Raw genomic sequence first — 24,160 nt, forward strand, 5'->3', positions numbered from 1 at the left:
CAAAGATGGTCGAGTTATAGTCGGTGCATATGCATGGGTTGATGTTATTGATACAGATGGTAGTCATCTGATAAGGTATATAAGAGATAAGAACAATAGACCAATATTTGAAAGAAATATTTGGTCTATAACCAGTACCCTGAATGGTAATATTTTTGTGGTACAAATGTGTCCTAATCCAAGAGTAGTTGTATTAGGTCACGGAGATGTCATCAATAAGTACACCGGACATCCTCTCATCAACTGTGACATCACGTTCGACCCAGAGACAGTAATCACCACACCAATGGACAATGTTATTGTAGCTGACAATGGCAGTAATACATTACACATATTAGACAACAATGGTCATCTACTGACCACATACAAAACTTCAGAGATAGGTATATATAATCCAAGATCTCTAGCCATCACTATGGAAGGAAACTTTGCAGTGTTATATATAGGATGTGATATGTCAAATGAAGAAAGTTCTGACACTGGAAAGCTGTATAAAATGAACATTATAGGATGTTAAACCTATGCTGTCAAAAATGTAGATATTCTTAAACTGTAATTCAAACACAACAATATAAACATGAAATATAAAATATGATCTTGAGGTAAATAGTAAGCTGTATATAAGTAAAACCCTTAACATGGAATTATATATATTTATATGTGTGTATGCTATTATTAAATGTTGTAAATCTATTATTTTAATTCTTTCATTATTATACAATGTTCATTACACTTCCAAAGTCCATTATTTAAAATAAAAAGAAAAAAAAGTATTATGAATATAATTACTAATTAGGTTATAACTGATACAAAACTAAATAGCAAACAAGAATAATTAAGTATGTGGTATTATTGCCAAAGAGATAAGAGAGAGGCGAAGGAAACAAAAGGGACATTCAAACTCATAAGTTGAAAACAATAAAACTGTCAACATAAAGAATCATAGGCTGAGCAACAAGAACCCCACCAAAAACTTTGAGAGATCTCAGGTGCTCTTAAAAGAGTATGTAGATCCTGACCCTCATGTGACACTCATATCTTTATTATATGTGAATTGGGAACTAGAACAGATGCAAACAGGAACTTTTGACTTGAAGTCATCAATATTGAAATCCTGCAAAACATGATTGTAATTGAAAATTTAAGTTGCAATTTGTTTGGTAAAGGTTTAAGAAATAATAGGTAGACTGATCTTTAAGATAGAAAGGTATTTTCGATTAAACTGATATATGATAAGGGATATTACCCAAGTTGATGACATGAAGGCATTTCTTGTTGAAGGAAAGTTTTATAGAAAGGATCTTTTCTTCTTTTCATTTTTTCCTACATCTTGGAATAGTGTTGAAAATGTTCATCACATTAACAGAGCTGCAGGATAAATGAGATAGAATACCTACACCATCAATTTTGTCATTGCAACCATATAATGTCAAAGTATTCAATTGCCAAATCCAGTATTGTTTTTACTTGTCCTCCAGATAATGTGTGGATTTAAACAACTAAACATCATGAGACAGATGAAAGATACCAAAGAGTTATTCAAAATCATAAGTCGAAACAAACCAAAAATTACATGGCAAAAAAACAAAAGCTATTCAATACAACAGCAGAGTAAACATGGTAAAAGAAGTAACTTGTTAACATCCAATGATGTTGTTTAAAAAAATAAATGTCGAATCTATATTTTTTCAATGCATATCTATAATGACAAGTCAAATTTGTTGATTTCAAATCTTTTTTTTTTTTTTTTTCTATATTAAAATGAAGTCTCTTTACAGAAACAGTTGCCATGCAAAAGTTTTTCTTTTGTTTTAAAAGTAAGCCAGAAAAAGCACTATAGAAGTTTTAGTCAAATTCTTTAATTCAAAAGAAGATCTATCATGATTATAGTGTCAATAAAAGGGAGATGAAAAATTTATTCACATTTAAAAGAATAACATGTTTTAGTTAATCAGTTATAAATAGACAATTGTACAACATACAAACATGACTGTTTCTATTTATCAGTAGTTACAAATAAATCAACACAGTTTAATCTGGGGATAGATGTATATACTCATAACAATACAGATTAGATACATCATTTTAACTTTACTAGAAGCTGAGGAATACACATTCATTTTGTAGCATCATCAGAGGCCATTGGGTCCTCATTTCAGTGAACAAATACTGTATAGGTCTTGTTTGATACCAAATTTGTCAATATATTTTCTCTATTTGTACTATAACCTGTACATACTGTGGATTCATTATTCCTCTTTGGATACCTATTTTTCTGAATTTTGTGGGTACAGGTGAACCACAAATTTAAATGTTCAACAAATTACATTTTTTCTGAAGGAATGTATGCAGACTTTGCCAGAACAATGAAATTAAATTTCTATAAATATGCAAGTTTTCTTCAAACCATGAAAATTAGTACCCACAAAAATAAATGGATTCACAGTTCTTGTTTGCATTAGAGGCTTGTCTTTCAATTATCATCCAGAATAATTTCTTTACAATAATTATTTTTCATACCTATATAGATAGTTGATCTTGTTTTAAATAGATATAGTAATAATTATATTTTTTACCTAGTTGGCGCTTGTAAGTCCTTCAGAGAATCTGTTGTAAACAAGATTGAAAGACTGCTAAGAGTCTATTATAAGAATGATAGTCTGATTAATGATATGATAAAATTTTAAAACATATGGCTTTGTAAACGCATAGTACCCTACAGATAATAGTTACCTTCATACCTTCACATATTCCCTTGATATCCTATCTTTAACTATTCTTCCACAATAGACACAAAAAGAACTTTGACACCATGATACATTTTAAAAAGATCTTTTGAAAACTGTATAGGTGGTTATTTCGTGGGGTGTAAATTTTTGCTTATATCCACGGATAGAACAAAAGCACCAAAATAAATCAGTCCAATTTAAAAGGGTGCATGCGTAGGTATTGATAAAAGCCTTGAATACGCCAAAATAACAACCGGTTAAATATTCTGTATACCTTATTCAATGAAAATCTGGAAATTTCACACCCGTGAAAATAAACAGCTATACAGTACATGACATACAAAATAAAGAGTATGATTCTACAGGTTTTGTATAATGCACTTTACAGTGTACCTTCCTATAGTCTGAGTCTTATGTTATTGTAGATGTACCTAATTCTGGTAAAGGCCTTGTCAGACTAAAATACAGAACTACACATTGTATACATACCTTTCTCTAGTCTGAGTCTTATGTTATTGTAGATGTTCCTAACTCTGGTAAAGGCCTTGTCAGACTGAAATACAGAACAAAGGAATGGGATGTAGCCTTCAGAGACTATATGAAAGGGTTAGATGCCAAGAAGCCAGTTATATATTGTGGAGATTTAAATGTAGCTCACCAGGAAACAGGTATATTTAAAGGACTATAAAATATTAAATGATATTTTATAGTCATTATTGTTCTATTGATTCTATTGAGTTCAACTACAAATATATTCTTACCTGCTTTGCCTCAGGTGGAGGCAAGTCTAGTTATCGCTCCACTTCATCCGTCCTTCCAAGAAACTTCTCAGAAAGGGAATGATTTAATACTTGATCTACAGCTTGATGATGTGGAGTTGAAGCAACAAAGTAATTTTTACATCTGCAGTGTACCTACTTTTAGTATGTAGAAAGTATGAAATTTTACAACACTAATTGAACAAGGAAACAAATTTACAACACTGAAACTCTAACTAATTTTTGTGAGATGTTACAGTCTACAATAAAAATGCTTTGATTTATTTCAGATCTCAAGAATCCAAAAACAAACAGAAACAAAACCCCAGGTTTCCATGACGACGAGAGACAAGGATTTACAGACTTGTTAGCTGAGGGATTCTTTGACTCTTTCAGAGAATTGTACCCTAATGCCCGGGAATGTTTGTCCTTCTGGACATATATGATGAATGCAAGAGCTAAAAATGTGGGATGGTAAATATTTCAGTTTTGGGTATCACAATTACATGTTACTCTAGGAGACTTAATAAAGTAATTAACTTTGATACAGTGATACGCAGTATGTCTGTATTTTTAAGTTAAATATATTTTTATCATGTGATAATGTAAATCATGTGATAATTGTTTCAGACATTTTTATGAACAAAATGATTTATTTTCGTTTGAAACAACTACCTTCTTTGTGTAGTGGTTAATTGTTCTTCATCATTGAGAGTAGCGGTGGATTTAAACCAAAGAGTAGAATTATTATTAAAAGGCTTTATATTTCTAATGTTTGTATTTCAGGAGGTTGGACTACTTTGTGTTATCAGACAGATTAAAGAAAGATTTGTGTGAGCATGCTATACAACAGGATGTCATGGGGAGTGATCATTGTCCTATTGTCCTACAGATGGCGCTCTAAAGTCAAAAGTCAAGCAGTAATTTTGTGAATGAAGTGCAAAATGTTAGAATGAAATGTTGTACAAATGTAGAACCTTTTTTTTCAATAGAAATAGTAAAAATTATTATGAATGACATATTGTGTTGTGTATGAAATTTAAATGAGTTTGACATTTTCAAATATTAAACCGAAAAACTAAATATGAAATAAGCTGTCGTCTGCTAGCCAACTATATCACTGCAAGATGTTTGTACACAGATAATTTTATTTTTAAAACAAATGTTTAATATGAAAGCCTGCAGTAGGATTGGTTTTTATAAATCTTTCAAATTTATTTTTATTGACCAATGTAAGATTGTTTTTAAGATTTATGCCATGTTTTTATTGAAATCTGTTTTTTACATAATAATAATGGTGTTTTTTCATAAAATGGTTCATAATAAATTCACTTAAATTTTCTTTTTACAGATGATTATCAAATATAGACTTTCATAGTCGGATTATTTAAGGTTTTATACATATGGTCTAGATGAGATATACTATACACAATCATAAACAGTGCAATATATTTTGACTTTTTAACAGTAATTAGTATTTGAAAAAAGTCTGTATCATAAACATGACTCACAGGTTAAAATTTAAGAAATTTTCTCGAACACAATAGATCATAAATATACATGACAAAGGTTATTGCATTTTAGTGTTATCATCATAGAATAAACTTTTATTGTGAATCTGAATGTAATGTAGATCATTTTGTAGATTTTTCATTAAACTTCATCATTTGTTTTCCATTGTCTGTTTGTTTTTTAAAATTGATGTGCTGCATAATTTATAAAAAAAAAAAAAACCAGCAAAACATATTACATGTATAAACCCATAAACCATATGGAAGTTTATATATCAATGTCAATATTCTTTCTAGAATTTAATGGCAGAGGAGCACACTTTAGATTTTTGCATAAATATCACAATATCAATGATCCCTGCTGATGCAGTCAAGATTATATGAACCCTTCCAGAGAGTCATGTACAACTTGAATCATCCATACACCAACTATAGATGACACAATGCTTACAGAAGCTGAGAAAAGATCCAACTATAGTTGACACAATGCTTACAAAGGCTGAGGAAAGGTCCAACTATAGTTGACACAATGCTTACAAAAGCTAAATAAAGTTCCAACTACAGAAACTCATATTTGATTTAAGTACCTTGAAAAAGCCTGTTGGATAGAATGTACACATAGTTGATCTTTTGAATGTCTGAGAAATGGACCTCAACATGTAACTTAAATCTTAACCAAATGTAACTGTCATGATTAAGCATGTCAAAGAAAGTGTGGAAAACTGATTATTTGAATGAATTTTCGAAGTCCAAGCACCATAAATCTGCACAAAATCATCAGACTAGAACAAAATTCGAACTTGATTTGTAAATTGTCATGATAAAACAATATTCGAATTATCAAATTACTTAGTAATATCTTCAAGCATGACAAGAAAATGTGTGGAAAACTGAATATTGGAGTGAATTTGCCAAGTCCAAGGACCATAACTCTGCACAACAATATCAGACCAGAACAAAACTCAGAGTTGATTTGTTACTTTCCCAGATAAATCATAATAGTAAATATCAAAACCATATCTTCAAGCCCAAAGAAAAATAGTGTGGAAAACAGATTTGCCATACTGACCTGATGGAAATACAGACAGAGTGCAAACCTTAAGTCCTCTTTGACTTCGTTGGTAGGTGACTTATAAAAAATATGTTGGATATATATACCAATGAGACAGCAACCCATCACAACTATATTTAAGTGTAACCTTCCTGTGGGCTTCATAAATCACATGCTTCAATAATAATAAACCGCCACAAAGCATGTTATTGGTAACTATGACAACACATTTCTGTTAGATTGTTTTATTGAACCTAGCATATAATGGAATGGCAGTGTACAAATGATAAAACATAACAAAAACATTGGAAATATGATAAAATAAGGATTCAAGAAAACACTTAATAATTTCTTGATTCGAAAGTAAAAAGACCATACATAATATCTATTAGATTCTGAATTATTTTCATTTCAAGGCAACTTTCTGATATCATGATTTAAGTGATAAAATATAAACCTAATACAAAATTTTAAGGTCAGCTAAAGGAAAATTCTGAAAAGTATTAAACACTTTTACATCTCTAACTTTTTCTGATTTTTTTCAATAATTTTTAAGAAAAAAACTGAGATTTTAAAATGAAATCATCAAAAACTACTTTATGTAAATTAACAGAATATGAAAGAAACAACATGTTGAACATAACAACCATAATAATCAGCACATGTAATATGTTAGGGCTATTCCATTAAAACAGATGTGGGATGGTAGGACAGGACATTATTTTTGGATAATGGTATACATCTTCTGATTGGCTGACAATGTGCTGTCTATCAGCTCATAGACATACTTTTGTACTGTGACTGTGGTTATTCATGTTTTTTAGAATTAAATTATAAATAATGACTAACATTTTTTCTGCCTATTAAATAACGATATTTTGATCTCCATAGACAGAAAAGGTATTACAGTCATTCCTTAAGTACATTTATTTCTTTACTATCCTCCCACATCTTTCTTAATGGAATACCTGTGGAGCAAGGGAGCATGTATTTTGTAATGACAGTAAATGCACTTTTTTGGGACTATGCACATGTGTAGGGGAGCATATATGTTGTATTGACAATGAAAGCATTTGTGTACACTGTTTTTCGGTTTGTAGGCTCAACTATAAATTTCTGAAAAATGTCAGTATAGTGTGGGGAAATCCACGCTTACTTATTCAGAATTATGCAATCGAACTCTATAGGATGTCAGTTTAGTGTGGTGTAATCCACGCTTACTGTTCAGGATAGTGTTACTAAAACCTTGCATGGGATTAGCATTTAAAATCTAAAATGTCCTCTGTCCTTTGGTTGTTTATCACTAGAAATACAATGTTAGTTTAGTGTGGAGAGATCCACGCTTACTTGTTCCAGAGAATGCAGCCAAACTTTATACGTTGTCAGTTTAGTGTGGTGGAATCCACGCTTACTGTCTAGAAGAATGTAACCTTGTGATTGTTAAAATCTAAAATAACCTTGGTCCTTTGTTCACTTTCAATACAGAAAAAAAATCAGTTTAGTGTGGAGTAACCCACGCTGCTCTTTTTCTTTTTCTATTGATGTATAACAAAGTGTAGTTTTAATAGTAAAGGATTTCCAATTCAATACAGTTTAGTGTGGAGAAACCTGCGCTTACAATTTAGAGATAAGATGTTTTCTTTTAAATCATAGAATACTAATTTATATTTTCCCAGCAGTCTTTAATTGTTTGTTGTTCTATTTTTTTCAGCCAAACTTTTGAGAGTAATTGTCTACGGTGTATCCCGTCAAAGTATAATTCAAATCTGTGTTGTACCCTTCTGGCTACTTGATGGTTACTAACCTGTTCTATATTTTTGTATGAGTGTAAGGTCTGAGCTAAATTTTGGAGAGTAACTTTCGCTTGCTTCGTTAAGCTCTCTTATTTTTCGAATGACAGCTATTACTTGTTCTTCCAGTTGTTTTTCGTGGTCATGAAACCTTTCTCTATCGTCCCTACCTATACCTGCTGCCCAATTCCAACTTACAATGCCATATAGTGGTATTTCTAAAATAGTTACTCTATATCCGGGATGGGCGTTGACGCATTTGATAATAAGGTTGGCTTCTGAAATAAAGTCCTCAACAATTGATTCAGTGTCGTGTGTATGCAGGGATATATATATATTTCCCGTTTTTAGCAGTAAAGTCACAAGTTCCTGCCCATATGTACACCCATATATTGCCTTCTTCTTCTATAATCGCATCAATAGACTCTCGAATCCACTCTCTACAATTTATAATTCTTGCTCCTCTCATACAATACCCGTATTACCAGGTTAGATCTTTCTCAGCTGATGTGAATGCCTGAGACTGTAAATTAAACCCTTTACTGTCAGTTATTATGATGGGTGTTAATTTAGGTCGACCTGAAGGAGTTAACCTACTCCGTTCACAGGCACTTGTTTCTATCCATTGGAAGAACCACTATCAACGTATATTTACGAGAAGGTACCCAACTACTTTTTTCACCTCTCCGCTTAAAACCCTTATTTCTCTGTCAATTCAGTCTCAAATTTTTTGTAACATACACCATTCGATTCAGGAAAAGTTTATCTTTCAGATGATATGCATTGTGTTTGCCCTTAGAGTACCCCTTACCCCCAGTACACAAGATTTGTCAATAAATTTTCATGTGATCGTTTTTATTCCTCCTACAAAATACAACAACAACCGGTTTAAAGCAGAAATATTTAAAACAGCTTGTGATTGGTCGGTTCATAGTTCATAGGGTCATTCACTCTCTAGACTTTACATTAATAATTTGTGACTCTTTAGACTTATCCTTTACTGTTTTATGCAAATGATCTAAAACGGAAATAGTTGTATTTTGTAGGAGGACTAAAAACGATCACATGGAAATTTATTGACAAATCTTGTGTACTGGGGGTAAGGGGTACTCTATATATATGGTCATTTATCAAATCTTTAAACTAACAACAATTATCTAATCTCATATATATATGATTTACATTATAACTGAATAACATTCGATCAACAGATAGTTGGTTTGTAGAATGTTGTCCATCTCTGTCCAGAAAAATCTTAGAGTAAAAGTTCTACAACATTAAAATGGTCAAAATAAAATACAGATTAGATACATCTAATTAACTTTACTAGTAGCTGTGTATTACAAATTCATTTTGTAGCATCATCATAGGTCATTGTATCCTTTATAGAAAAAAACTCATGTTGTAAGCGTAATTTCATTCCACCCTGATTTCATTCCCGGTTAGCTGTTTTTCACTAGAGAATATTGGACGCAAATAGTGTGAATGAGTTGATCTTCATATCATTGTTTTGTTTATATTAGACCGGTTCATAGATTACATAAATAATGGGTTAGAATGAGAATAGTTATCAAGAAACCAGTTTGATTAATAGTATTGACATAGAATTCGAAGATATGATTTAATATCTCTAATATGTCTAACAAATCGCAAATGCACAGAAAAACTTCGGCAATCAAGTATATATATGAATATTACAATTTAAAAGCATATGATTAGATGGATTAGAAAATTATGAAAATATAATTCGTAAATAAAGCATAATATTGTGTTATCATGTGTTCAAAGTGAGAACTAAAACACTTCATCAATGAATGAATCTTAAATACTTGTGAAATAAATCCCGGTTCAAATTAACTAGTGCAATCATTCCAGAAACACAATCACTAGTGTAATACGTTACTGGTTAATAACATTTGTTTAGACATTCATTGGAAGAAAAACACTAGTTCACTTTGTACTTTTTTTTTTACATAAATCAACTATGCAAGTTTTAGTTTATTCAAAAGGCCCCAAAAAATACCAAGCTCCATTTTTTATATAATTCACCTTAAAAAAATAATCTTTAGAATCTCATCAAAAGTGGTGGATGTTCCACACTGGACTCAGATTAAAAACTCTGAAGTGAATTTTTTTTTGGTGGATAAAAAACACTAAGAATGTTCATCCTCCGGATAAAGTACACTGGCGGAATCAAACCACTGTTACAATTTCAGTGGACTTTACTGTATAGTTCTTGTTTGACATTAACCCACATCTAGTTTTATTTATATGATAAATAATCAAATGTTTAAACTAATGAAAAATATCTAATCTCATATATGTTGTATGCTGTAAGTTATTATTTGATTAATCGATGAAAGAGAGCTGAATATTTTTCTTTTTTCAATATGGCAATGTCCTTACTACAAGGACAATGTCCAGTACAATGTCAGTTGTGTGAAGGAGACCCTAAAGTAAAATGGAAGTGTCTGGACTGTGACTTATTGATGTGTAGTAAATGTAAGGATAAAGTACATTCTAAATTCAAGTCAGAAAAAGACCATAGAATTGTTGACATAAAAGAAGTGGGCAAAAAAGGCATGGATGTGCACCAACAAGACAAGAAAGTGGACCAAATAGACAACAAAAAGATGTCCATCTTTGGTCAACGAAAATCAGGGGTAAGCAGTTCTGAAACTGATGTTAAACTAACAAACACAAAACAATACCAGATCAAAATGAGTACCATAAATTTTTTGGCAGTATCCCTGGACGGTTCATTATGGATTGGTGATGGAGATGAGGAGGAGGGTTTCCATCTCTTTAAATCATATACAGCCCTACAGAATGTTAAACTAGTAGGAGACAAGATGAAGGTCTTATCAAGTTTTAATATGAGGGTATATGATATAGCTGTTACCCCTTCCAATGATATTCTACTGGTTACAGGGGAACTAGGACTGTAGCAGATCAAGGCTGGGTCTAATAAAGTCACATATTATACATACTGCGAAGACATAACCAATCTAAAGAGAGTTCATGTGACCAAAGATGGTCGAGTTATAGTCGGTGCATATGCATGGGTTGATGTTATTGATACAGATGGTAGTCATCTGATAAGGTATATAAGAGATAAGAACAATAGACCAATATTTGAAAGAAATATTTGGTCTATAACCAGTACCCTGAATGGTAATATTTTTGTGGTACAAATGTGTCCTAATCCAAGAGTAGTTGTATTAGGTCACGGAGATGTCATCAATAAGTACACCGGACATCCTCTCATCAACTGTGACATCACGTTCGACCCAGAGACAGTAATCACCACACCAATGGACAATGTTATTGTAGCTGACAATGGCAGTAATACATTACACATATTAGACAACAATGGTCATCTACTGACCACATACAAAACTTCAGAGATAGGTATATATAATCCAAGATCTCTAGCCATCACTATGGAAGGAAACTTTGCAGTGTTATATATAGGATGTGATATGTCAAATGAAGAAAGTTCTGACACTGGAAAGCTGTATAAAATGAACATTATAGGATGTTAAACCTATGCTGTCAAAAATGTAGATATTCTTAAACTGTAATTCAAACACAACAATATAAACATGAAATATAAAATATGATCTTGAGGTAAATAGTAAGCTGTATATAAGTAAAACCCTTAACATGGAATTATATATATTTATATGTGTGTATGCTATTATTAAATGTTGTAAATCTATTATTTTAATTCTTTCATTATTATACAATGTTCATTACACTTCCAAAGTCCATTATTTAAAATAAAAAGAAAAAAAAGTATTATGAATATAATTACTAATTAGGTTATAACTGATACAAAACTAAATAGCAAACAAGAATAATTAAGTATGTGGTATTATTGCCAAAGAGATAAGAGAGAGGCGAAGGAAACAAAAGGGACATTCAAACTCATAAGTTGAAAACAATAAAACTGTCAACATAAAGAATCATAGGCTGAGCAACAAGAACCCCACCAAAAACTTTGAGAGATCTCAGGTGCTCTTAAAAGAGTATGTAGATCCTGACCCTCATGTGACACTCATATCTTTATTATATGTGAATTGGGAACTAGAACAGATGCAAACAGGAACTTTTGACTTGAAGTCATCAATATTGAAATCCTGCAAAACATGATTGTAATTGAAAATTTAAGTTGCAATTTGTTTGGTAAAGGTTTAAGAAATAATAGGTAGACTGATCTTTAAGATAGAAAGGTATTTTCGATTAAACTGATATATGATAAGGGATATTACCCAAGTTGATGACATGAAGGCATTTCTTGTTGAAGGAAAGTTTTATAGAAAGGATCTTTTCTTCTTTTCATTTTTTCCTACATCTTGGAATAGTGTTGAAAATGTTCATCACATTAACAGAGCTGCAGGATAAATGAGATAGAATACCTACACCATCAATTTTGTCATTGCAACCATATAATGTCAAAGTATTCAATTGCCAAATCCAGTATTGTTTTTACTTGTCCTCCAGATAATGTGTGGATTTAAACAACTAAACATCATGAGACAGATGAAAGATACCAAAGAGTTATTCAAAATCATAAGTCGAAACAAACCAAAAATTACATGGCAAAAAAACAAAAGCTATTCAATACAACAGCAGAGTAAACATGGTAAAAGAAGTAACTTGTTAACATCCAATGATGTTGTTTAAAAAAAAAATGTCGAATCTATATTTTTTCAATGCATATCTATAATGACAAGTCAAATTTGTTGATTTCAAATCTTTTTTTTTTTTTTTTTCTATATTAAAATGAAGTCTCTTTACAGAAACAGTTGCCATGCAAAAGTTTTTCTTTTGTTTTAAAAGTAAGCCAGAAAAAGCACTATAGAAGTTTTAGTCAAATTCTTTAATTCAAAAGAAGATCTATCATGATTATAGTGTCAATAAAAGGGAGATGAAAAATTTATTCACATTTAAAAGAATAACATGTTTTAGTTAATCAGTTATAAATAGACAATTGTACAACATACAAACATGACTGTTTCTATTTATCAGTAGTTACAAATAAATCAACACAGTTTAATCTGGGGATAGATGTATATACTCATAACAATACAGATTAGATACATCATTTTAACTTTACTAGAAGCTGAGGAATACACATTCATTTTGTAGCATCATCAGAGGCCATTGGGTCCTCATTTCAGTGAACAAATACTGTATAGGTCTTGTTTGATACCAAATTTGTCAATATATTTTCTCTATTTGTACTATAACCTGTACATACTGTGGATTCATTATTCCTCTTTGGATACCTATTTTTCTGAATTTTGTGGGTACAGGTGAACCACAAATTTAAATGTTCAACAAATTACATTTTTTCTGAAGGAATGTATGCAGACTTTGCCAGAACAATGAAATTAAATTTCTATAAATATGCAAGTTTTCTTCAAACCATGAAAATTAGTACCCACAAAAATAAATGGATTCACAGTTCTTGTTTGCATTAGAGGCTTGTCTTTCAATTATCATCCAGAATAATTTCTTTACAATAATTATTTTTCATACCTATATAGATAGTTGATCTTGTTTTAAATAGATATAGTAATAATTATATTTTTTTATTTCACAAGCATATTTCAAGAGGGTAAGGTTAAGGGAGTTGGCTTCTCAGTTTCAAAATAATTAACTTTTTAAAACACTAGCATATATTGATAGGGAATTTATAAAGGAATCAAAAGATAAAAAAATATAAAGGTCACTGTGATTGTTATCCAGATATAAGCCATTGAAATTTTGGCGGGAAAATGTTCTCTCTTGACATTTCATAGCTTTAATTATCATTGACAAGTTTAAGTCCTCAAAAACTATTAAAAAATAATTAAAATAAAACAAGACAGACAGTTTATCATTGTTCATGTAAAAGAATTGTAAAAAGAAAAATGGGGGTCATCAGGGAAAATTTGTTGATGCATTCAAATTCAATAGACCACTTTCGAGTTCATCCGTCAGCGGAAAAAAAATCGTCAACTTTACGCGCCTTTAGGACGTCATTTACCAGATAGAGAGGATCACCTGTATCCCTGCACTAATAACTTTCATCAAGCGTCTTAGTGATCGTCATTGTGCAGGATAAACTAGAAATAATGGTTGTTCTGTAGGTACTTAATGACGATTCCCTAATAACAGCAGTGCTAATTATCAATTTTGAGAATTCAATTTCCGAATAATTCGTACAAAATAGAATTATAGTTTTCCAACCACTCGCTCAACATTGGAATGGAAGTGACGACGCCCCTAAACGCACAAATGACGTTCACTAAAACCGGAGTTTTTGACGGAAATGCATCGAACTCAAAAGTTGTCTATTCCAAAACATAACAAGGGAGCTTCCATAACTTGTAAATTTCATAACTATACTATGTTTTGTGCATGTATTTGGTTAACTGTCTAAGTGACATTAACCCACATCTAGTTTTATTTATAGGATAAATTATCAAATGTTTACACTTATGAAAGTTACCAAATCTCAGATATGTGTTATGTTGTAGATTATTACTTATAAAAAATTGATGAAAGAGAGCTGCATATTTCGTCTTCAATATGGCAATGTCCTTACTACAAGGACAATGTCCAGTACAATGTCAGTTGTGTGAAGGAGACCCTAAAGTAAAATGGAAGTGTCTGGACTGTGACTTATTGATGTGTAGTAAATGTAAGGATAAAGTACATTCTAAATTCAAGTCAGAAAAAGACCATAGAATTGTTGACATAAAAGATATGGGTCAACAAAACAAAGAGGCAGACCAACAGGACAAAGAAGTAACTGGTCGGCCAGAAGCAGGAGAAAGCAGTTCTACGACCACTATTAAACTAATAAACATTAAAGAATACCAGACCAAAATGGTGGACATCAGGTGATTGGCAGTGTCTCTAGATGGTTCATTATGGATTGGTGATGGAATTGAAAAAGGTTTCAATCTGTTTTAATACACCACATACATCTCTACAGAATGTTAAACTTGAAGGGGATAAGCATGACATCCTACTGGCTACAGAGGAATCAAGACTGAAGCAGATCAAGGCTGGATCTAATAAAGTGACAGATTCTATATACTTTAATAAATTGTCTACCATTGCCAGAGTTCATGTGACAAAAGATGGTAAGGTGATAGTAGGTGGAGGTAAAGTGGTTGTTGTTATGGATACAGATGGTAAACATCTGAAAAGATATATAGAAGATAAAAACAATAGACCTATATTTGATGGATATATTCTGTCTATAACTAGTTTCCTGAACGGTACTATTTTTGTGATCCAGTAATATGCTATTCCAAGAGTAGTTGTGTTAGGTAAAGGAGATGCCATTAGTTATTACACAGGACTTCCTTCTTTCAACAGGCACAGTGCATTCAATCCAGTGTCAGTTATAACCACACCAATAGACAATGTTATTGTAGCTGACTATAGCAGTCATACACTACATATACTGGACAACACTGGTCAACTACTGACCACTTATAATACCAAATACTTAGGCATAAAATATCCAAGTTCTCTAGCCATCACAATGGAAGAAAACTTTGCAGTGTTATATATAGGATGATATTTGAAAAATGAAGAAAGTTCTGACACTGGAAAGCTGTATAAAATGAACATTATAGGATGTTAAACCTGTGCTGTTAAAAACATTTAGAAATTTTGTAACTGTCAATCAAACAGAACAAGATAAAAATGAAATATAAAATATGATCTTTATGTAAAATGTTACCTGTATATATATTAAACATGATAAATGTAACACATTACATGGATAAACATATATATATATATATATTATATATATATGTGCGTATGCTATCATTAAATGTTGTTAAAAGTTTAACTTCACTTTTTTCATCATTATACAATACATACACTTCAAAGTCCATAATTGTTTAAAAAAAAAAAGTAAAAACCCAAAGATGAAGCAAGTCTTATAAATATAATTAGATTACAACAACTGAAACATAACAAAAGTCAAATAAGGATAATTGAGTATGTAGTATTATTGCCTAAGAGATAAGAGAGAGACACAGGAAACCAAAGGGACATACAAACTCATAAGTGAAAAAAATTAAACTGAAAACATCATGGCTAAAAAATACAAACACAAACAGACAAACAACAGAACATAATACACATTATAGAAAACAAAAGACTTAACAATGTGAACCCCACCAAAACACTTGGGGTGATCTCAGGTGCACGGAAGGGTATGCAGATCATTCTCAACATGTGGCTCCCATCTTGTTATTATACTAATTAGTTGTTGGTCTTTAAACGCCTCTTTGAAGAGTAAATTTTTTCAAATGTTGTTGGCTATTTTGAAGCGGACAGTTTTTATTGGTGGAGGAAGCCAGAGTCCCAAGAGAAAACCACTGACCTTTGATAGGAAAACTGACAATCCAAGTCAATTAAGATTTGTGTTGAGTGCACTGGGTTCAAACTTACAACCTCAATGTTGACTGGCTAGTTGATAAAAGTAATAGAACTTCTTAAAGCACTTGGCCACCAAGGCTCCTTTTTAGCTCACCTGGCCCGAAGGGCTAAGTGAGCTTTTCTCATCACTTGGCGTCCGGCGTCCGTCGTCGTCCGTCGTCGTCGTCCTGCGTTAACTTTTACAAAAATCTTCTCCTCTGAAACTACTTGGCCAAATTTAACCAAACTTGGCCACAATCATCATTGGGGTATCTAGTTTAAAAATTGTGTCTAGTGACCCCGCCAACTAACCAAGATGGCCGCCATGGCTATAAATAGAACATAGGGGTAAAATGCAGTTTTTGGCTTATAACTCAAAAACCAAAGCATTTAGGGCAAATCTGACATGGGGTACTTGTTAATCAGGTTAAGATCTACCTGCTCTGAAATTTTCAGATGAATCTGACATTCCGTTGTTAGGTTGCTGCCCCTGAATTGGTAATTTTAAGGAAATTTTGTTGTTTTTGGTTATTATCTTGAATATTATTTTAGATAGAGATAAACTGTAAAAAGCAATAATGTTCAGCAAAGTAAGATCTACAAATAAGTCAACATGACCAAAATAATCAGTTGACCACTTTAGGAGTTATTGCCCTTTATAGTCAATTTTTAACCATTTTTCGTAAATCTTAGTAATCTTTTAGAAAAATCTTCTCCTCTGAAACTGCTGTGCCAAATTGATCCAAACTTGGCCACAATCATCTTTGGGGTTTCTTGTTTAAAAAATGTGTCCGGTGACCTGGCCATCAAACCAAGATGGCCGCCACGGCTAAAAATAGAACATAGGGGTAAAATGCAGTTTTTGGCTTATAACTCAAAAACCAAATAATTTAGAGAAAATCTGACATGAAGTAAAATTGTTAATCAGGTCAGATCTATCTGCCCTGAAATTTTCAGATGAATTGGACAACCTGTTTTTGGGTTGCGGCCCCTGAATTGGTAATTTTAAGGACATTTTGCTGTTTTTGGTTATTATATTGAATATTATTATAGATATAGGTAAACTATAAACAGCAATAATTTTCAGCAAAGTAAGATCTACAAATAAGTCAACATGAACGAAATGGTCAATTGACCCCTGTAGGAGTTATTGACCTTTGTAGTCAATTTTCAATCTGCTTCCTTTGTTTAATATTCACATAGACCAAGGTGAGCGACACAGGCTCTTTAGAGCCTCTAGTTTCATATCAATTGCGAATAAGAACAGGTGAAAACTGGAGGTTTAGACCAGAATTCATCAATATTGACATCATGTAGTTGCAAAGTTCTGGTGTGTTATAGGTATAAGAAATGATAGATACCAGACTGAACCTTAAAAATAGGGTGGTATTCTATATATCATATTGTAAATATCTTTATTAAATCTTTATATGATTGCATAATGGGAGATTGATAACTTCAATAGTTAAGCAAACATTATTGATTTATGGAGTTTAAAACTATGGGAGGAATTCACACATTAACAGTTGTTATGAATAGTAATAAACGCAAACATTCTAGTGGCACAGCTTCCCCCAGAATAGCATCTGAAGTTATAAAAGTACCTGTAAGTAAAAAGGCACGGAAACAGACTGGCGAATCGGCAAAACATCCAGAAAAAAAAAGTGCACCAACAAAAAACAAATCTCCAAATATTGATGTCGAAGCAGACATACATATTGATACAGAACTCACTGCCGACACCGTTGTCATGACAAAAATGATAAGTAAATTATCAGCAGATATGCGGACAATGTTTAGTGACGTTAACGATCGAATAAGTACTTTAGAGGAGAAATTAGAACAAAAGTTGACCCAGAAATTTAATCAGATTTTAGATAAACGGGTAAATAGTGAGTCATCAAAAATACGTAAGGATGTAAATAAGATTGTAGATGCACTGAGGTCAGATATTGATCAATATCTTAAAGTAGTTGAAGATAAGTTAGATGGAGTCTCTAAAACAGTAGGTGAAATAGGTAGTAGAGCAACAAACCAAGCACAAGATATTTCAAAAAACGTGATAATTCGAAATCTTCCAGAGGGTCGGAATGAGAACCTAAAATTAAAAGTTGCGGCCTTATTCACTGAGGGTCTAAAAATAGCGAGAATAGGTACATTTAATGTTGAACGTAAAATCAACAAGTCTGGCCGGGATGGCGTAGTTGTTGTCTCATGTAAATCAAGAGATGACCGAGAGAGTATCTTGTCAGCTAAAAATAAACTTAAAGTCAGCAGACAATATAGTAACATTTATATACACCCTGACATGACCCTGCAACAACGCATTGAATCCGAAAATATGAGAGTTCTAGCTAAAACTCTGAAATCTGTGAACCCAGATCTACGTGTGAGAGGATCTAGACTTGTTGACGAATCCGCCCGTTCAGATTCCCACAGTAATGTTCGTTCAAATAGGCATCGTGAACATAATAGTCACGCTGGAAGTTACGATCGTCATTCTTCAACCAGCCGACACAGGGACAGTTCTGATTACCACACACAACGTAGTAGTTACAATGAAAGCTTCGACCGCCGATCATCAAGACATAACAGTGAACATTACATGCAAGACAATTCAAGTCAATACCATGGAGGGAGATAGGTGAAAATAGGTTTTTGGAATGTCAACGGATGGAGTAAAAATACCTTTTCTGACAATTTTAATGTTCGTTTAAATTCAATTTCATGTTTAAATCTTGATGTTTTAGGTATAGCTGAAACTCATCTAAAGAAAGATGAAGTACTGATTGTAAATGATTTTAAATGGTTTGGTCATAACAGAAATGGCATCCATAAAAACGCCAAGTGTGGGTCAGGTGGAGTTGGTTTTTTAATTAAAAATTATTTAACTGAAATTTTTGATATTGGTATTTTAGACCAATCTTTTGAAGGTATTTTATGGTTGTACCTGCATCACAGGCTGTCAAATTTTAGATTTAATATATGTGTTTGCTATCTTCCACCTGATCACTCTACTAGGCAAGTAGACAAGGAACTATTTTTTGACACATTGATTTCACAAGTTTATGAATTCCAAAATGATGGTTTATTTTATATTTGTGGAGACTTTAATAGTAGATGTGGGGATGAGTATGATTACATTCCTGGAGTCGATTGTATAAATATGAGAAGTGTTATAGATTTTTCACGTAATAGTTACTGTTCTACATTTATTGATTTTTTAACAAGAAGCAATTGTTGTATGTTGAACGGTAGACTTGGTACAAACAATGATTTCACATGTGTGTCATCAAAGGGTCAATCGGTTGTTGATTATTGTATTACTAGCTATGAAAATCTTCATTTTTTTCAAGACTTCAAAGTTATTAGAGCTTCGGACCTAATTATAAAATCTAAGCTTAATACGACTGGGTTGGATGCGAGATCAATACCCGACCATTCTTTGTTGTATTGTGAGTTAAATACACGTATCAGTGCCTCATTACCGTCGTGTCATACCTCAGGAAATCGTAGTCCTGAATTTATTAAGTTTGATGTAAAAAACATACCTTCAAATTTTTGTCACGGCGATGATATACATTTGCGACTTTTAGATACTATCAATGGTCTTGAAACAAATGAAGTATCCCAAGGTAATATTGATCAAGTTTATACTGATTTTTGTGCTATTGTCAGCGAAGAGATGAATCAGAAGTTGCATTCAAAAGTAATTGTCATGTCTGATAGTATGTATTGTAATAAGAGAAAAAGAATTAAAAAACCTTGGTGGAATGATAATTTAAGTGTATTGTTTAATGGTATGTGTTGTGCAGAAAAGTTATGGAAAAAGGGCAAATTGTCTCGTGTATCTTGTGTTGAGTTAAAGTCCAGTTTTGTGTCAAAACGAAGGGTTTTCGATCGTGAGGTTCAAAAAGCAAAACGTAAGTACTGGTACACATTGCAGCAAGAATTATTGTTGGAATCAAAAACTGATCAACAAACGTTTTGGAAGAAGATAGGTAAGATAGGAATTGCTTCAGAACGCAAAACTTTAATACCAATGGAAGTTGTAGACGCAAATGGTAATGTATCTTCAAATATTGATGATGTTTTGTTAAAGTGGAAATCGGACTATGCCGATCTACTTAATCAAACAGGTAACCAGGTTACAACGGATAGGAACATTCCAGTCGGTCATAGCCCAGCCGTTTTGACAGAAAGCGACTTTCTTTTAACAGAAGAAATTTCATTTGAAGAGGTTTTTAATGTCGTATGTAAAAGCAAAAGAGGCAAAGCCTCTGGTGTAGATAGTATTCCAGCTGATGTTTTATGTAACCAGAATTGTATTATATTTTTACATAGATTGTTTAATTGGTGTTTTAAAACTGGTAAAGTCCCAGAGATGTGGAATAATATAATTATTAATCCGATACCCAAAAATAACATGTCAGATAAAAGAGACCCCTTAAATTATAGGGGTATTGCTTTAGCCCCAGCTTCATATAAATTATATTGTAATATATTAAACTTGAGGCTGTCTCAATGGGTTGAAGATAATAAGTCCTTAGTTGATGATCAAAATGGGTTCCGGAAGGGAAGGAGTACCATAGATCAAATATCTTCACTTACTAGTTTAGTCGATGTTCGTAAAAAGCTACGAAAATCCACCTTTTGTGCATTTATCGATTTTAAGAAGGCGTATGATACGATAAATAGGACATTGTTATGGGAAAAACTCACATCTCTGGGGGTTGATGTAAAAATGTGTATGGCTATTAAGTCCCTTTATAATGGGGTCAGGTGCTCGATCAGAGTCAATAGCTTCAATACAGATTGGTTTACTGTGAACTGTGGTTTAAAACAAGGTTGTCCACTTTCTCCTTTATTATTTAACATTTTCATAAATGAATTAGCTGTATACTTAAAATCATTTGATTTTGGTGTTGACATTGGGGGAGAAAAAGTATGTATTTTATTGTATGCTGATGATATCGTACTGTTAGCAAATACTGAGAATGAGTTACAAAACCTCTTAGATGAGTTATATCATTGGTGTACTGACAACAAAATTACTATTAATTCATGTAAGAGTAATGTTGTCCATTTCAGACCGACCTCATTTGAACGATCAAGTCACGTCTTTAAGTGTGGGGATATGAATATTGCTACTAGCAGCGAATATGCTTATCTAGGCCTTGTTTTAAATGAGTCTCTAGACTTTAGTATTACTGCAAAAGCAGTTGCTAGGTCAGCAAACAGAGCTCTAGGTCTGGTTATAGCTAAGTGTAAAGCTATTGGTGGCATGTCATATGACGTCTATAAAAAACTATTTGATGCACTTGTAAGTCCTATTGTTGAATATGGTGCCGCGATTTGGGGCTGCAAGAATTTCTCATTTATTAATGCGATTCAAATGAGAGCGTGTAGGTTCTTCCTTGGTGTTGGTAAATATACACCTAATCCAGCTATTATGGGAGACATGGGGTGGATTCCAATTTACCATACTCAATGGAAAGTAATTTCCAGACACTGGCACAGATTAGTAAATATGGAGCCAGATCGTATTAATAGGAAAATATTTATATGGGCAGATGAGGTCGGTCTGAAACATAAAATTGTGAAAAATTGGAATTTCATTGTTAAAAAACAATTCACGGAACTTGAATTGGTTGACTTTTGTGATATAAACACTAATTTTAATAAAAATATGTTTATTGATACAGTGATGTCAAGAATGATTGATAATTATATTGAAGAGTGGAAATGTATTGTTAGTTCATCCTCTTCCAGACGGGGAAATGGGCGTAATAAATTAAGAACCTATAATATTTTTAAGCAGGAGTGTGTTGTAGAAAACTACTGCAAACTGTTAATGCCTTTGTGTTAAAGAAGCGCCTTTGCAAAATTTAGATGTGGGGTGGCTCCTATTAGACTGGAAACTGGGAGGTATGAAAATTTGCCGCTGGAAGAGAGATGTTGTTTTAATTGTTTTAATATTGTCGAAGATGAATATCATGTTATTTTACATTGTCCTGTTTATAATGATCTTAGACAAGTTCTTTTTACTGAGTCTCTTAAAATTGATGAACATTTTAATAGTTTTACAGATTGTCAGAAAATGGTATTTTTATTTTCGAATCAAGATAGTATAAGATTATGTGCCAAAACCTGTAACTTTATTCTTAAACGACGCCGAGAAGTTTTATATTGTAAATAATAATGAAATACTTTTGTTGTATAATTTTACCATTCAGGTTTAATATTTATTATGTACATAAACATATTCTTTTAAGTGATTATCGTCTCTCATAAATCTGTACAGATTGGCTTATGTATACAAAATGTATCTTTTATAAATGTATTGTGTAATTTTATACATAAGGTGAGACGTAAATAAAATATTGAATTGAATTGATTGCAAAAGTTTTTCTTTGTTTTACAAATAAGCCAGAAAAAATACTTTAGAAGTTTAAGTCAAATTATTTAATTCAGAAAAAAGATCTATCATGATTATAGTGTCAATAATAGAGAGATGAAAAAATCATTCACATTTTAAAAAAAATACATGTTTTAGTTAATCAGTTATAAATAGACAATTGTACAACATACAAACATGACTGTATCTTTTTATCAGTAATTACAAATAAGTCAACACAATTTTATCTGATGAAACATGTATACATACATAACAATATACAGATAAGATACATCATTGCATGATCTTGCATAGGAATAACTTTACTAAGGCCGTGTTCACTTGACAGGAACTCGTTATTGTATTAGTGTAATTCACACATAAACAAAACACAATTAGGCCGTGTTCACACCAAACGCCGTGTTCAGTAAACATGTTTACATTTGGTTTAATGTAATCTACACTAAATTCACATAAGATTTGTCCATATCTATACACCTTGTTTAGTTACCTGTACATAAGATGTGTTCACACTTGTAAACTATATGTCATTTAAATGTTCATTACGTAGAACCGAACTCAAATTTTCGAAAAACTTTTCTAGCAGTAAGGGAACGACCATTTGACTTTAAAAAAAGGGGGGATGGATTTTTCCACAATTTGATTGAAAACAAATCTGGTCATACAGATGATTAGAATGAAAAAATAGTCTGAATCCAATGTTTCCCTATAGATGCTAGTGTTAAATATTGAATTGGTACCATCGAAAAAAAATGAATATTAACTTTCGCGCGAGAAAAAAATTCGGACTCTGACAGCCCCCCCCCCTTTTTTTTAAATTAAAGTGGTTGCTTCTTTAAGAAAGTCATTTTGGATGATTTGCAGTAGTTAAAAGATGTCTCGATTACGCATTAAAAATGTAGGCTGCATCAGTGCTTATAGACAAAGAAAAAGAATTGCGATGTTAAGGATCACTACATTTCTATCTTTTCTGTTTGTTTCAAATGGTATTGTTTCTACAAGTTTTTATTTGGCAAAAGGAGAGCATGATATTTTTTTTTTATTTCTAATTGTATTTTAACGGATCTGAGATTCTACACAAACAAACAATTAACCTCACCCTTTTTCAGTAATGCATTTATGAGTGATACGTTGTTTGAGTAAAGACCAGTGGCAAATATTTCTGTCAGTGTGTACGTCCAGTCGATTCGGGAAGACCTTTTCTAAGGAATTATGTGTTCGGCAATGATGATGGATGAGTTTTGATAAGGGGTTGATAAGGCTACGTAAAGTGTTTTTATAACAAATAAATATATCAAATTTAGACAAATATTTTTGTAAAGAACTTAATTAATAAGTGTTATAAGTATCAATTTTATATAAAAATCGTTTCTTTTTTACATATAAATGTACAAATTACAGTTCGGAATGTCTAGTTTTGTGTACACTGAACCTACACAAGGCCTACATCGACTATCGACTGCA

At 32.1% G+C, this 24,160-nt stretch overlaps 1 protein-coding gene across 1 annotated transcript in view; it reads left to right on the forward strand.

The window, feature by feature from the left end:
- LOC134688199 (exostosin-2-like) overlaps positions 1-5,159 on the forward strand; it is an 18,963-nt gene extending 13,804 nt beyond the window's left edge. Inside the window, exons 8-12 of the mRNA XM_063548671.1 lie at positions 136-489; positions 2,552-2,589; positions 3,251-3,397; positions 3,778-3,961; positions 4,274-5,159. Coding sequence (XP_063404741.1) covers positions 136-489; positions 2,552-2,589; positions 3,251-3,397; positions 3,778-3,961; positions 4,274-4,391 — 841 coding nt within the window. The 3' untranslated portion in view covers positions 4,392-5,159. The remainder of the gene's footprint in view (positions 1-135; positions 490-2,551; positions 2,590-3,250; positions 3,398-3,777; positions 3,962-4,273) is intronic.
- Positions 5,160-24,160: the final 19,001 nt, after the last annotated feature.

The sequence above is a fragment of the Mytilus trossulus genome, chromosome 10 (assembly GCF_036588685.1).
Source record: "Mytilus trossulus isolate FHL-02 chromosome 10, PNRI_Mtr1.1.1.hap1, whole genome shotgun sequence".
Classification (NCBI taxonomy): domain Eukaryota; kingdom Metazoa; phylum Mollusca; class Bivalvia; order Mytilida; family Mytilidae; genus Mytilus; species Mytilus trossulus.